Raw genomic sequence first — 14723 nt, 5'->3', positions numbered from 1 at the left:
GTCTGGAGACGAAGTGTAGAGCGATCTGCTGCCTGTAACATCCTTCAGCATGACCGGTTTGGCAGTGGGTCAGTAATGGTGTGGGGTGGCATTTCTTTAGAGGACTGCACAGCCCTCCATGTGCTCGCCAGAGGTAGCCTGACTGCCATTAGGTACCGAGATGAGATCCTCAGACCCCTTGTGAGACCATATGCTGGTGCGGTTGGCCCTGGGTTCCTCCTAATGCAGGACAATGCCAGACCTCATGTGGCTGGAGTGTGTCAGCAGTTCCTGCAAGATGAAGGCATTGAAGCTATGGACTGGCCCGCCCGTTCCCCAGACCTGAATCCGATTGAGCACATCTGGGACATCATGACTCGCTCCATCCACCAACATCACGTTGCACCACAGACTGTCCAGGAGTTGGCGGATGCTTTAGTCCAGGTCTGGGAGGAGATCCCACAGGAGACCATCCGCAACCTCATCAGGAGCATGCCCAGGCGTTGTAGGGAGGTCATACAGGCACATGGAGGCCACACACAATACTGAGCCTCATTTTCACTTGTTTTAAGGACATTACATCAAAGTTGGATCAGCCTGTAGTGTGTTTTTCTACTTTAATTTTGGGGGTGACTCCAAATCCAGGCCTCCATTGGTTAATAAATTTGATTTCTATTGATGATTTCTGTGTGATTTTGTTGTCAGCACATTCAACTTTGTAAAGAACAAAATATTCAATGAGAATATTTCATCATTCAGATCTAGGATGTGTTATTTCAGTGTTCCCTTTATTTTTGTTGCGCAGTGTATATACACATATACATACATACACATATACATACATACACATATACATATATATATATATATATATATATATATTTATTATACATACATACACACACTATATGACTAATATATACATATATATATATATTTTAAAAGAAATTCATACCTGAAGTGAACGCTGGAGCTATCTTGTCGTTACTTGGTCCTAATAATTTAACATGGGAAGCCGGAAACCATCCCTTCTGCCGCTTCTTGCCTCTGGCCTGCAGGAGGAGGATCGCATGGACTTTACCCCTTTAGAATAGTACATGAGCCTACTGTATTGCATATGGCAAGCCTACAAATAAAAGGGTTTGCAGGATGCACACAAAGTGCAGCCGCATCCCCCTCCTCCATGTCTGCAAGGGACAAGGAGTAGAATCAAAGGAACTATATCGGTCCAGGAGATAAGACTACTTTTATTTGTGGTTGTCCAACAGTGAACCACCCCTTTAAACACTATGGACATTTTATTTTCTCTCCCGACACTAGAGCATCTGCTCCTACCATCCATGGTACCTGTAGTTCTCCTTGCCACCAGCCGGATGGATTCTTCTTCAGAATGAGGATGAGCTGTCCAGGGGCCAGGCTGAGTTGCTCTGTTCCTGTCGCTGCATACGCTGTAGTAACCTGGGCGATTTCTGCGATAGAAAAAAGGAGACCATCAGCAAGTAGGCCTGAAAGTCCTTGCAAAACAGCAGATGCAATGAAGAATGGAGCACAGATTCTACACCACATACCCGGCTTTTTGGTTAGAGTTCCAGTCTTGCCAACACTGCCAGAACCCTGAAATAAAGAAGATGATTATTCTTATATGTTTCAGGGACACTTTACAGGTGATTTATATATTTCCTAATCCGCAATCGCTGAAATTTTTCTCTCTTTATTGATCCCCGCCATCTACCTCTTGATCCCGTGAGCGCACGTAGTTTGATGGGAATATTCCAGTCCGGTCACCGACCGTTCCAGTCCACCACTCGCCGTCTTTCTGCGTCACTTGGATCATGTCGCCTTCATTAAATACGAGGTCGCCCTGTTCGCTGCTGGAATAGGGGTACAGGGCAATATATTCTATAAGGAAAAAAAAAATAATCAGATGACACTGGTCACAAAAATGTAAGCGTCCATCTCTGCAAAGTCTGGACAATATTTTGTCTCGCTCCCAGGGCTTCCATAACATAAAAAAATGAAGCAATTTTTTAAATAGTCCTGTGTGTTGTCAGAGTAGTGGACAAGTTACTTAATGAATTCGGGGCATCTAATAAGCAACCTGCGCCTCGACAGAAAGGTTTCTCCAGTTAGGGATGGCAGTAACATTTTTGGCATAGGAGCGTTTTCAGTTCCTCCCCCACCTCCACCCCTTTGGGAAAGCTACCAAAATTGGTGTGAAAATGACAAAAGCAGGAAAATGTTCGTGCAACTCTGCACTGCGCAAACGTTTCTCAACTTTTTAAACTTTAAAAAGTTAAAAACATTTTAAAAGAGTTTTACATGTCAATTTTCTGGCGTTAACACTGATGAATGCTTACACCTTTTTCTTTACTTTTCGTTTAGCTGGCAAAACATTAAGGACGCAGTCAATTTTTTAAAAATTTTTGTGACTGTTTTTTTCCGCACTTTCCTCGCATGTTGTATTTTTCTGTCGACGCAGCCGTACGAGGATCATTTTGTAGGGCACGAGTTGTAGTATTGAATGGAAACTTATTTTTTACCATATAATGTGCACGAAAACAGGGAGAGAGGTAAAATGGTGAAGAAAATGCAATTTATTTGGGTAAAATAATAGTAAAAATAACTGTGGCCGGGCTTCACTGGAGCATTAAGACTGTTGTGGCAGGGGCCTTCGGCAGGTGGACACCCCATCAGGATTGTACCATTTAAAAGGCATATAAGGGGTTAAAGCGCAGCGCTGCGAACGTCAACGTGTACCCAAATCGGGACGGTCCTAACCTCTAGTTTTAAAACCTTCTCATGTGCCGTCAATGTGAATAATACTAGAGGTTAGGACCGTCCCGATTTGGGTACACCTTCTCGCGATGGGTGACTTTATGATCAAAAACAGTGTTTAATAAATACCTTTATATGCACTATTGCTTTTACTTATAGCAGGGAATGTGTTAATTTTGTTTCAGTCTTAGGTTCTGTCTACTAGCCAGTGTGAACATGCTCCTATATTTTACATACAAACCAAACCAACTGATACTCCAGTTCATTTTTTTTTTCTCGGTTAAGTTTTTGGGAATAGAAGGGGATAAAAATTTAGTACTGTTGGTGTCATGTGTGCGAAAAAGTGCACTCAGCAAAATATAAGCATGGGAGATGGCCAGAGAAAACTTGGCTTAATTTGTGCCTCACCTTCAGCCGTGAAAGAAGTGGTTGCGGGCTTCTTCTTGACCGCTGCATACACGGGCTCAGGTCTGTATGACACAAACAGGAAACATTACAATGCAACACACACAAACAGGAAACATTACAATGCAACACACACAAAAAGGAAACATTACAATGCAACACACACACAAATAGGAAACATTACAATGCAACACACACACAAATAGGAAACATTACAATGCAACACACACACAAATAGGAAACATTACAATGCAACACATACACAAAAAGGAAACATTACAATGCAACACACACACAAATAGGAAACATTACAATGCAACACATACACAAAAAGGAAACATTACAATGCAACACACACACACAAATAGGAAACATTACAATGCAACACACACACACAAATAGGAAACATTACAACGCAACACACACACAAATAGGAAACATTACAATGCAACACACACAAAAAGGAAACATTACAATGCAACACACACACACAAAAAGGAAACATTACAATGCAACACACACACAAAAAGGAAACATTACAATGCAACACACACAAAAAGGAAACATTACAATGCAACACACACACAAAAAGGAAACATTACAATGCAACACACACACAAATAGGAAACATTACAATGCAACACACACACAAATAGGAAACATTACAATGCAACACACACACACAAATAGGAAACATTACAACGCAACACACACACAAATAGGAAACATTACAATGCAACACACACAAAAAGGAAACATTACAATGCAACACACACACACAAAAAGGAAACATTACAATGCAACACACACACAAAAAGGAAACATTACAATGCAACACACACACAAAAAGGAAACATTACAATGCAACACACACACAAAAAGGAAACATTACAATGCAACACACACAAATAGGAAACATTACAATGCAACACACACACACAAATAGGAAACATTACAATGCAACACACACAAATAGGAAACATTACAATGCAACACACACACAAATAGGAAACATTACAATGCAACACACACACAAATAGGAAACATTACAATGCAACACACACACAAATAGGAAACATTACAATGCAACACACACACAAATAGGAAACATTACAATGCAACACACACACACAAATAGGAAACATTACAATGCAACACACACACAAATAGGAAACATTACAATGCAACACACACACACAAATAGGAAACATTACAATGCAACACACACACAAATAGGAAACATTACAATGCAACACACACACACACACAAAAAGGAAACATTACAATGCAACACACACACACAAATAGGAAACATTACAATGCAACACACACACAAATAGGAAACATTACAATGCAACACACACACACAAAAAGGAAACATTACAATGCAACACACACAAATAGGAAACATTACAATGCAACACACACACACAAATAGGAAACATTACAATGCAACACACACACAAAAAGGAAACATTACAATGCAACACACACACAAATAGGAAACATTACAATGCAACACACACACACACACAAAAAGGAAACATTACAATGCAACACACACACACACACAAAAAGGAAACATTACAATGCAACACACACACACAAAGGAAACATTACAATGCAACACACACACACAAAAAGGAAACATTACAATGCAACACACACAAAAAGGAAACATTACAATGCAACACACACACACAAAAAGGAAACATTACAATGCAACACACACACAAAAAGGAAACATTACAATGCAACACACACAAAAAGGAAACATTACAATGCAACACACACAAATAGGAAACATTACAATGCAACACACACAAATAGGAAACATTACAATGCAACACACACACAAATAGGAAACATTACAATGCAACACACACAAATAGGAAACATTACAATGCAACACACACACAAATAGGAAACATTACAATGCAACACACACACACAAATAGGAAACATTACAATGCAACACACACAAATAGGAAACATTACAATGCAACACACACACACAAATAGGAAACATTACAATGCAACACACACAAATAGGAAACATTACAATGCAACACACACACAAATAGGAAACATTACAATGCAACACACACACAAATAGGAAACATTACAATGCAACACACACACAAATAGGAAACATTACAATGCAACACACACACAAATAGGAAACATTACAATGCAACACACACACAAAAAGGAAACATTACAATGCAACACACACACAAATAGGAAACATTACAATGCAACACACACACAAATAGGAAACATTACAATGCAACACACACACACAAAAAGGAAACATTACAATGCAACACACACACAAATAGGAAACATTACAATGCAACACACACACACAAATAGGAAACATTACAATGCAACACACACACAAATAGGAAACATTACAATGCAACACACACATACACACAAAAAGGAAACATTACAATGCAACACACACACAAATAGGAAACATTACAATGCAACACACACACACAAATAGGAAACATTACAATGCAACACACACACACAAATAGGAAACATTACAATGCAACACACACACACAAAAAGGAAACATTACAATGCAACACACACAAATAGGAAACATTACAATGCAACACACAAACACAAATAGGAAACATTACAATGCAACACACACACAAAAAGGAAACATTACAATGCAACACACACACAAAAAGGAAACATTACAATGCAACACACACACACACACAAAAAGGAAACATTACAATGCAACACACACACACACACAAAAAGGAAACATTACAATGCAACACACACACACACACACAGGAAACATTACAATGCAACACACACACACAAAAAGGAAACATTACAATGCAACACACACAAAAAGGAAACATTACAATGCAACACACACACAAAAAGGAAACATTACAATGCAACACACACACAAAAAGGAAACATTACAATGCAACACACACACAAATAGAAAACATTACACTGCAACACACACAAATAGGAAACATTACAATGCAACACACACACAAATAGGAAACATTACAATGCAACACACACACAAATAGGAAACATTACAATGCAACACACACACAAATAGGAAACATTACAATGCAACACACACACAAAAAGGAAACATTACAATGCAACACACACATACAAATAGGAAACATTACAATGCAACACACACATACAAATAGGAAACATTACAATGCAACACACACACAAATAGGAAACATTACAATGCAACACACACACAAATAGGAAACATTACAACGCAACACACACATACAAATAGGAAACATTACAATGCAACACACACAAAAAGGAAACATTACAATGCAACACACACAAAAAGGAAACATTAAGGAAACATTACAATGCAACACACACACACACACAAAAAGGAAACATTACAATGCAACACACACAAATAGGAAACATTACAATGCAACACACACACAAATAGGAAACATTACAATGCAACACACACACAAAAAGGAAACATTACAATGCAACACACACACAAATAGGAAACATTACAATGCAACACACACACACAAAAAGGAAACATTACAATGCAACACACACACACAAAAAGGAAACATTACAATGCAACACACACACACAAAAAGGAAACATTACAATGCAACACACACAAAAAGGAAACATTACAATGCAACACACACACACAAAAAGGAAACATTACAATGCAACACACACAAATAGGAAACATTACAACGCAACACACACACACAAAAAGGAAACATTACAATGCAACACACACACACACACAAAAAGGAAACATTACAATGCAACACACACACACACACACAGGAAACATTACAATGCAACACACACACACAAAAAGGAAACATTACAATGCAACACACACAAAAAGGAAACATTACAATGCAACACACACACAAAAAGGAAACATTACAATGCAACACACACACAAAAAGGAAACATTACAATGCAACACACACACAAATAGAAAACATTACACTGCAACACACACAAATAGGAAACATTACAATGCAACACACACACAAATAGGAAACATTACAATGCAACACACACACAAATAGGAAACATTACAATGCAACACACACACAAAAAGGAAACATTACAATGCAACACACACATACAAATAGGAAACATTACAATGCAACACACACATACAAATAGGAAACATTACAATGCAACACACACACAAATAGGAAACATTACAATGCAACACACACACAAATAGGAAACATTACAACGCAACACACACATACAAATAGGAAACATTACAATGCAACACACACAAAAAGGAAACATTACAATGCAACACACACAAAAAGGAAACATTAAGGAAACATTACAATGCAACACACACACAAAAAGGAAACATTACAATGCAACACACACAAATAGGAAACATTACAATGCAACACACACAAATAGGAAACATTACAATGCAACACACACACAAATAGGAAACATTACAATGCAACACACACACAAATAGGAAACATTACAATGCAACACACACACACAAAAAGGAAACATTACAATGCAACACACACACACAAAAAGGAAACATTACAATGCAACACACACACACAAAAAGGAAACATTACAATGCAACACACACAAAAAGGAAACATTACAATGCAACACACACACACAAAAAGGAAACATTACAATGCAACACACACACACAAAAAGGAAACATTACAATGCAACACACACACAAATAGAAAACATTACACTGCAACACACACAAATAGGAAACATTACAATGCAACACACACACAAATAGGAAACATTACAATGCAACACACACACAAATAGGAAACATTACAATGCAACACACACACAAAAAGGAAACATTACAATGCAACACACACATACAAATAGGAAACATTACAATGCAACACACACATACAAATAGGAAACATTACAATGCAACACACACACAAATAGGAAACATTACAATGCAACACACACACAAATAGGAAACATTACAATGCAACACACACACAAATAGGAAACATTACAATGCAACACACACACAAATAGGAAACATTACAATGCAACACACACACAAATAGGAAACATTACAATGCAACACACACACAAAAAGGAAACATTACAATGCAACACACACATACAAATAGGAAACATTACAATGCAACACACACATACAAATAGGAAACATTACAATGCAACACACACACAAATAGGAAACATTACAATGCAACACACACACAAATAGGAAACATTACAATGCAACACACACACAAATAGGAAACATTACAACGCAACACACACACACAAATAGGAAACATTACAATGCAACACACACAAAAAGGAAACATTACAATGCAACACACACAAAAAGGAAACATTACAATGCAACACACACAAATAGGAAACATTACAATGCAACACACACACAAATAGGAAACATTACAATGCAACACACACACAAAAATGAAACATTACAATGCAACACACACACAAATAGGAAACATTACAATGCAACACACACACAAATAGGAAACATTACAATGCAACACACACACACAAAAAGGAAACATTACAATGCAACACACACACAAATAGGAAACATTACAATGCAACACACACACACAAAAAGGAAACATTACAATGCAACACACACACACAAAAAGGAAACATTACAATGCAACACACACAAACAGGAAACATTACAATGCAACACACACACACAAAAAGGAAACATTACAATGCAACACACACACAAAAAGGAAACATTACAATGCAACACACACACAAAAAGGAAACATTACAATGCAACACACACACAAAAAGGAAACATTACAATGCAACACACACACAAATAGGAAACATTACAATGCAACACACACACACACACAAAAAGGAAACATTACAATGCAACACACACATACAAATAGGAAACATTACAATGCAACACACACACACAAATAGGAAACATTACAATGCAACACACACACAAATAGGAAACATTACAATGCAACACACACAGGAAATGCAGCTTTCAGGACATTTTTGGAATCTACTCACTCGGGACTTTTTGCTTCATTGGGGACAATCTTCACGTAGGATTTCGGAAACCATCCCTTCTGACCTCGAACTTCGCCAAACCACCAGTTCTCTTGCTGCTCCAGAACAATTATCGTATCGTTTTTGGTAAAATTTAAGTGGTTGTCCTTCTTTGCAGTCCAGGAGCACAGTGCTTGAGCCTTTACCTCCTCCACCGGCTGACCCTGAGACACAGGAACAAATGATGCGAAACTTTCTGTATGAATCAAACCCAAATCCAAGTGACGTGTAAGGAGGACTAATTCTAACTAAACAATCTCCTGCCTTCTTTAAGCACCTTTTCTTTTTTTTTTTTCCGTTTTGTCTTCTCTAACCCCCCTTCTTTTTTGCACTTCTATTATTCTTCCCTTTCTTAGAAAAGCCGTAACTTTTTACCATTTTTTTTGTCTACAAGCAATATGGCTATTGTTTTTATACAGGATGAGTTGAAATTAGAATGGCACCATCTTAAATTTGGGGTCAAATCAAATAATTTCATTTGGCTTTTTATTTATTTATTTATTTATTTATTTTTAGGGGTAAGAGGGGGTTCAAGTTTCTTGAAGTCCGTATATAATTCTTGCAATTCTCCAAAATGGCATTTGCAAATTATTTTTTTTATTATTTATAGAATCATACTTCCCGCTTCAGGAATTTCACATGTACATAAGCCACAATGGTCAGACCTCGACAATATATTTTGCATTGATGCATCTAATGAGTATGTGCAAAAGTCGAAGGAAGAAGGAGCTGTCATATCACCTATTGTGATTGATGGATACTGTGTATAAAAGGTGTCATTGTTCCCCTGATAAGGAAACTGCTGTAAACTCTTCCTGAAAGGACAGGAAATAGTAATCTAAAAAAAAACCTTAGTGGTCTGTGTGAAAACTGCAGGATTACTAAATTTTACCTTTTAAAAAATAAATTAAATACGTTTTGATATTTGGAATGGGAAAAAAAAACATTGCCAAATTTTAATATGTCAGGACTTATCAGAATTGGGGGGCATTTTTGACACCCACCTGATTATGTAGTGGAGAGATGGAGCCTGGTGAAATAGTGCGGGTAAATGCCGAGGTTTTCTGCCAGGTGGAATTCACATTAAGGCTGGAGAAAGGCAGATTTTGATATTCTGTATCCACTTCGGAGGGCTTAGTTGGTGAAAGTGACCTGGAAAGTCAAAGAACACAGACTTGGTTCGTATATAGTGGCTGACCCCCGGCAGGGAGTCGTATCTAGGGAAGCTAAAAACTGCAGCAAAATAACCATAGGAAGAGAGGCATAAGCATCCTGCATCAGCCATGTCCTTGCAAGGACAATTTCCAGGCAAACAAAACCCATGCTTTATCCAAAAACAACCATGAAGCTCATTGTAAAAATACTTCACAACACTTATGGGCACCTTCATGCAATTTTTCATTAAAGCGCAAAGCTAAAAAATTTATGTTAAAACCTGAAAGGCAAGGAAGTCCTCCACCTGGGGGGGGGGGGGACACAGAGCAAAAACAGGTCCTCTGTATTTGACCCTAGCAGAGCTTGAGATGCACAAAACCTCCCAAAATTAAAAGTTCAAGATATATGGAGTTCATACATGCCACACTACGGCCGACTAAAATCCCCATGATCCAGAAGCCAGTAAACACTTGTATCATAGAGTTAACAAAAGTTGATGAGAGGAGCGGACGAGAATCTAGGCCGCCGAGAGGAGCGGACGAGAATCTAGGCCGCCGAGAGGAGCGGACGAGAATCTAGGCCGCCGAGAGGAGCGGACGAGAATCTAGGCCGCCGAGAGGAGCGGACGAGAATCTAGGCCGCCGAGAGGAGCGGACGAGAATCTAGGCCGCCGAGAGGAGCGGACGAGAATCTAGGCCGCCGAGAGGAGCGGACGAGAATCTAGGCCGCCGAGAGGAGCGGACGAGAATCTAGGCCGCCGAGAGGAGCGGACGAGAATCTAGGCCGCCGAGAGGAGCGGACGAAAATCTAGGCCGCCGAGAGGAGCGGACGAAAATCTAGGCCGCCGAGAGGAGCGGACGAGAATCTAGGCCGCCGAGAGGAGCGAACGAGAATCTAGGCCGCCGAGAGGAGCGAACGAGAATCTAGGCCGCCGAGAGGAGCGAACGAGAATCTAGGCCGCCGAGAGGAGCGAACGAGAATCTAGGCCGCCGAGAGGAGCGGACGAGAATCTAGGCCGCCGAGAGGAGCGAACGAGAATCTAGGCCGCCGAGAGGAGCGGACGAGAATCTAGGCCGCCGAGAGGAGCGAACGAGAATCTAGGCCGCCGAGAGGAGCGGACGAGAATCTAGGCCGCCGAGAGGAGCGGACGAGAATCTAGGCCGCCGAGAGGAGCGGACGAGAATCTAGGCCGCCGAGAGGAGCGGACGAGAATCTAGGCCGCCGAGAGGAGCGGACGAGAATCTAGGCCGCCGAGAGGAGCGGACGAGAATCTAGGCCGCCGAGAGGAGCGGACGAGAATCTAGGCTGCAGAGATCAAAGTTCTATGGTGGTAAACTTATGGATGCATTGCAATGACTGATCGAGCGAGAGCAAGGGTACATCTGGGTCGGGGGGACTTATAATGCCAGGCTGACACCCCATTAATAAACCCTACAGTAGCCACACATTTATTAATGAGTTTAGTAAATGGCAAAACCAATTCTACTTACTTGGCAGGCGGTGAGGTAGATGACACAGATATGGTTGGCGGAAGTAAGGCCTTCTTCGGAGATGGCGACATCTCAGTCTCCGGCATTTTTTCTGCATAATTTGAAGGAAACCAGCCGACATTTCCCTTGAAACAGCCATACAGCCAGCCGGCCTCTCCAATATTATTTTCATCCACCTGGAGAGAGGAGAAAATCAAATCTGCAAACCCAGCACTGATCCGGCGCCCAAACCATACAAAATGCTCTTATTTTCATTGCTTTTCTTGTAGTTCGGTGCTGGAAATAAGTTTGAATACTGTCCAAAATATAAACCGGATTAAAGCAACTAGATAATAAATCCAAATATTTAAATCCCCAGAGTAGGACATTTTAAATCATTGGTGCAACATTTTTTTTTACCTAAATGCATTATTTTGGGCTAAAAAAAATAATCTTTGCAAATTTTGGACTGTTTAGCTTCTACATCCTTTAGGCATAACAGTACATAGCAGAACCAGGTACCAGAAACCCAATCAGTGAGCTTGTATGACACCAGAGTGTTTTACCCTTATACATATTCTCCTGAACTCCCCTAACCTGAATTAAGACAAAATGAAAGGCCAAATGTTTACTGGTCAAAAATCAAGATTATAAAAATGTACAGTGATACGTAGAGGCTGTAGAAGCCAAAATGGTCCAAACATTTCTAATTAAACCCTATTTAATATTAAATAACATTTTACGTGAGATTAACTATAAATGGAACATTTGGTTGGCAGAATAGCCAAAAGGTACCCCAATATAATCCTGGCTTTGCCCTGGGTACACTTATTCACAGCCTTTACCTGAATGGCATCGCCAGCATTGAAACTCAGCTCGTCTGCATTTCTGGCCTCAAAAGGATATAGAGCCGTGTAGTTTACGAACACTGCGGACTTTCTGCTCTCAGCGCTTCCTGCAGAACAACCCATAACTACATTAGAAGGCTGTGCCAAAAGAGGCAAAAAGTACATTATTTTTTTTTATTGTACATTTGCTTCCTAAATGTAAAGTCTGGAAACTTTCTAAAAAGTCTCCATCAAAAAAGTCCTACCATTTTCCTACTGCAGAGTGTGTCCTTTATCTAGCTAAAGGGTCTGAATATTAAACGTTACAAATCCATCAGAGCTCCTGGTTCTGCTCTCCTCTCCAGTGTGGAGAGGGGAGAAAGTATCTACATTCTCAGGGGAGGGAAGTCGACTGGGAGAGAGGCACTGAGCAAAATGTGAAACTTGGATCAGGGTGGTGTGAAAAGAAATGAAGGAGTGAAGATGGCAGACTGAATAAAAAATTTACAAGGTTCAAAAGGTAAAAACTTTATATAAAAATAATTTTTATATCTTAAAGGTGTTAACGGGAATCTGACAGCAGGTTTTTGCTATTTAATCTGAAAGCAGCATAATGTCGGGCATGAGAGCCTGATTCCAGGGATGTGTCACTTGCTCATCAACTTGCTGTAGTTTCAATACAATGAGTGTTTTATCAGCAGGAGATTATCACTGCAAGACTAGGTGTCTCGTGTCAAGCAGTCCACTTAATCTGTGTAACCCCGCCCCCCACCACTGATTGGTAGCTTGCTCACAATGTATCGTGAACACAGGAAGCTGCCAATCAGTGGTGGGGGCGGGGTTATACACAGCTCTGCATTCTCACCACTGCTAGATCGGCAGCAGACAAAACAGGGATTCTATCAAAACTACACCAAGCAGCCCAGTAAGTGACACATCGCTGGAATCAGGGTCTCAGTCCCTACATCATGCTGCCCTCAGATTACATAGCAAAAAAGTGCAGACAGATTCCCTTTAAGGTTGGTGTGCCTGACATTCTTCTAATGTAAACCTATGTGACTTCAGTATATTACAATCTTACCATTTACATTATGCCCTCTACTCCAGTCACATCTGAAGCAGCATTCACAATTCTGCAGACAGGTGTCATTTGCTCTGCTCACATGTTTTATTTTGCCTTATATGTCTATGGGAAGAGTAAAACCGTCATAACTGACGAGGATCGCAACGCAATGCACGGACTGGCCGGCGGCTCTCCTGACCTGATCATGACAGCTGCATAGAAATACATGTTAAGGTCAGGAGAGCCGCCGGCCAGTCCGTGCATTGCGTTGTGATCCTCGTCCATCTGCCTGCGCCCTAAGGGTCAGTTCAATTTGCAGCAATTGCAGCTATTATAGCATGCAGATTTAATCTCTAGCTCCGTGACGGAGCATTTGCACAGTTTGGGCAAGGTTACCTTCTCTTCCCTTGTCGATGCTGCCGTGCCGCCCACTGATAGTTTTGAGCTTGTCCGCAAACTTCTCGTCAATGCTGAGCTTAGAGAAGCGTTTCTCGGGTTCTTTGCTGCTGTCTTTCAGTCTCCTCTCCTCCTCTTTGCTTTTATCCTCCGCTTCCTTTTTCAGCTGCGCCTGCCTGCGTATTTCCTCTTCCTGTTTCCTCCTCTGCTCTGCCTCCCTTTCTATCTCTGTCCGCTTCCTCTTCTCCTCCTCCTCTCGCTGTCTCTCTTCCGAGAGTTTCTGCTGCTGCACTTCCCGTTCCTTAATCCTAGCTGCTTCTTCCTCCGCCCGATGCTTTTCCAGAAGCATCTGCTCCTTCCTCCGCTCTTCCTCCAGGCGTCTCTCCTTCTCCTCTTCTTCTTTCTTTACTCTCTCTTTCCATAGATTCTCCTTCTCTTGTTTGGCTTTTCTGTTCCAACAAAAATTCTTCATTGATTTCACAAAGAATTACAATGTAAAGCAGCACAATACTGTATAAGGGGGGGGTAGCC

General features: G+C 40.3%; 1 protein-coding gene across 8 annotated transcripts in view; it reads right to left on the bottom strand.

The window, feature by feature from the left end:
- ITSN2 (intersectin 2) overlaps positions 1-14723 on the bottom strand; it is a 122171-nt gene that overhangs the window by 55199 nt on the left and 52249 nt on the right. For 7 of the 8 annotated variants that reach the window (XM_073674069.1, XM_073674061.1, XM_073674066.1 and 4 more), the window contains 10 exons: positions 14193-14641; positions 12752-12861; positions 11928-12103; positions 10287-10434; positions 9244-9446; positions 3163-3224; positions 1712-1878; positions 1548-1593; positions 1327-1448; positions 935-1031 (listed from right to left, as the gene is read on the bottom strand). In XM_073674069.1, the coding sequence (XP_073530170.1) occupies positions 935-1031; positions 1327-1448; positions 1548-1593; positions 1712-1878; positions 3163-3224; positions 9244-9446; positions 10287-10434; positions 11928-12103; positions 12752-12861; positions 14193-14641 (1580 nt within the window). The remainder of the gene's footprint in view (positions 1-934; positions 1032-1326; positions 1449-1547; positions 1594-1711; positions 1879-3162; positions 3225-9243; positions 9447-10286; positions 10435-11927; positions 12104-12751; positions 12862-14192; positions 14642-14723) is intronic. The other variant, XM_073674065.1, reaches the window with a different exon arrangement.

This window comes from Phyllobates terribilis, unplaced genomic scaffold (assembly GCF_046119375.1).
Source record: "Phyllobates terribilis strain yellow unplaced genomic scaffold, ASM4611937v1 Scaffold_3__8_contigs__length_932513732, whole genome shotgun sequence".
NCBI classification, from domain to species: Eukaryota; Metazoa; Chordata; class Amphibia; order Anura; family Dendrobatidae; genus Phyllobates; species Phyllobates terribilis.
The sequence above is the reverse complement of the archived record's forward strand: the minus strand, read 5'-3'. Positions and strand labels throughout refer to the sequence as shown.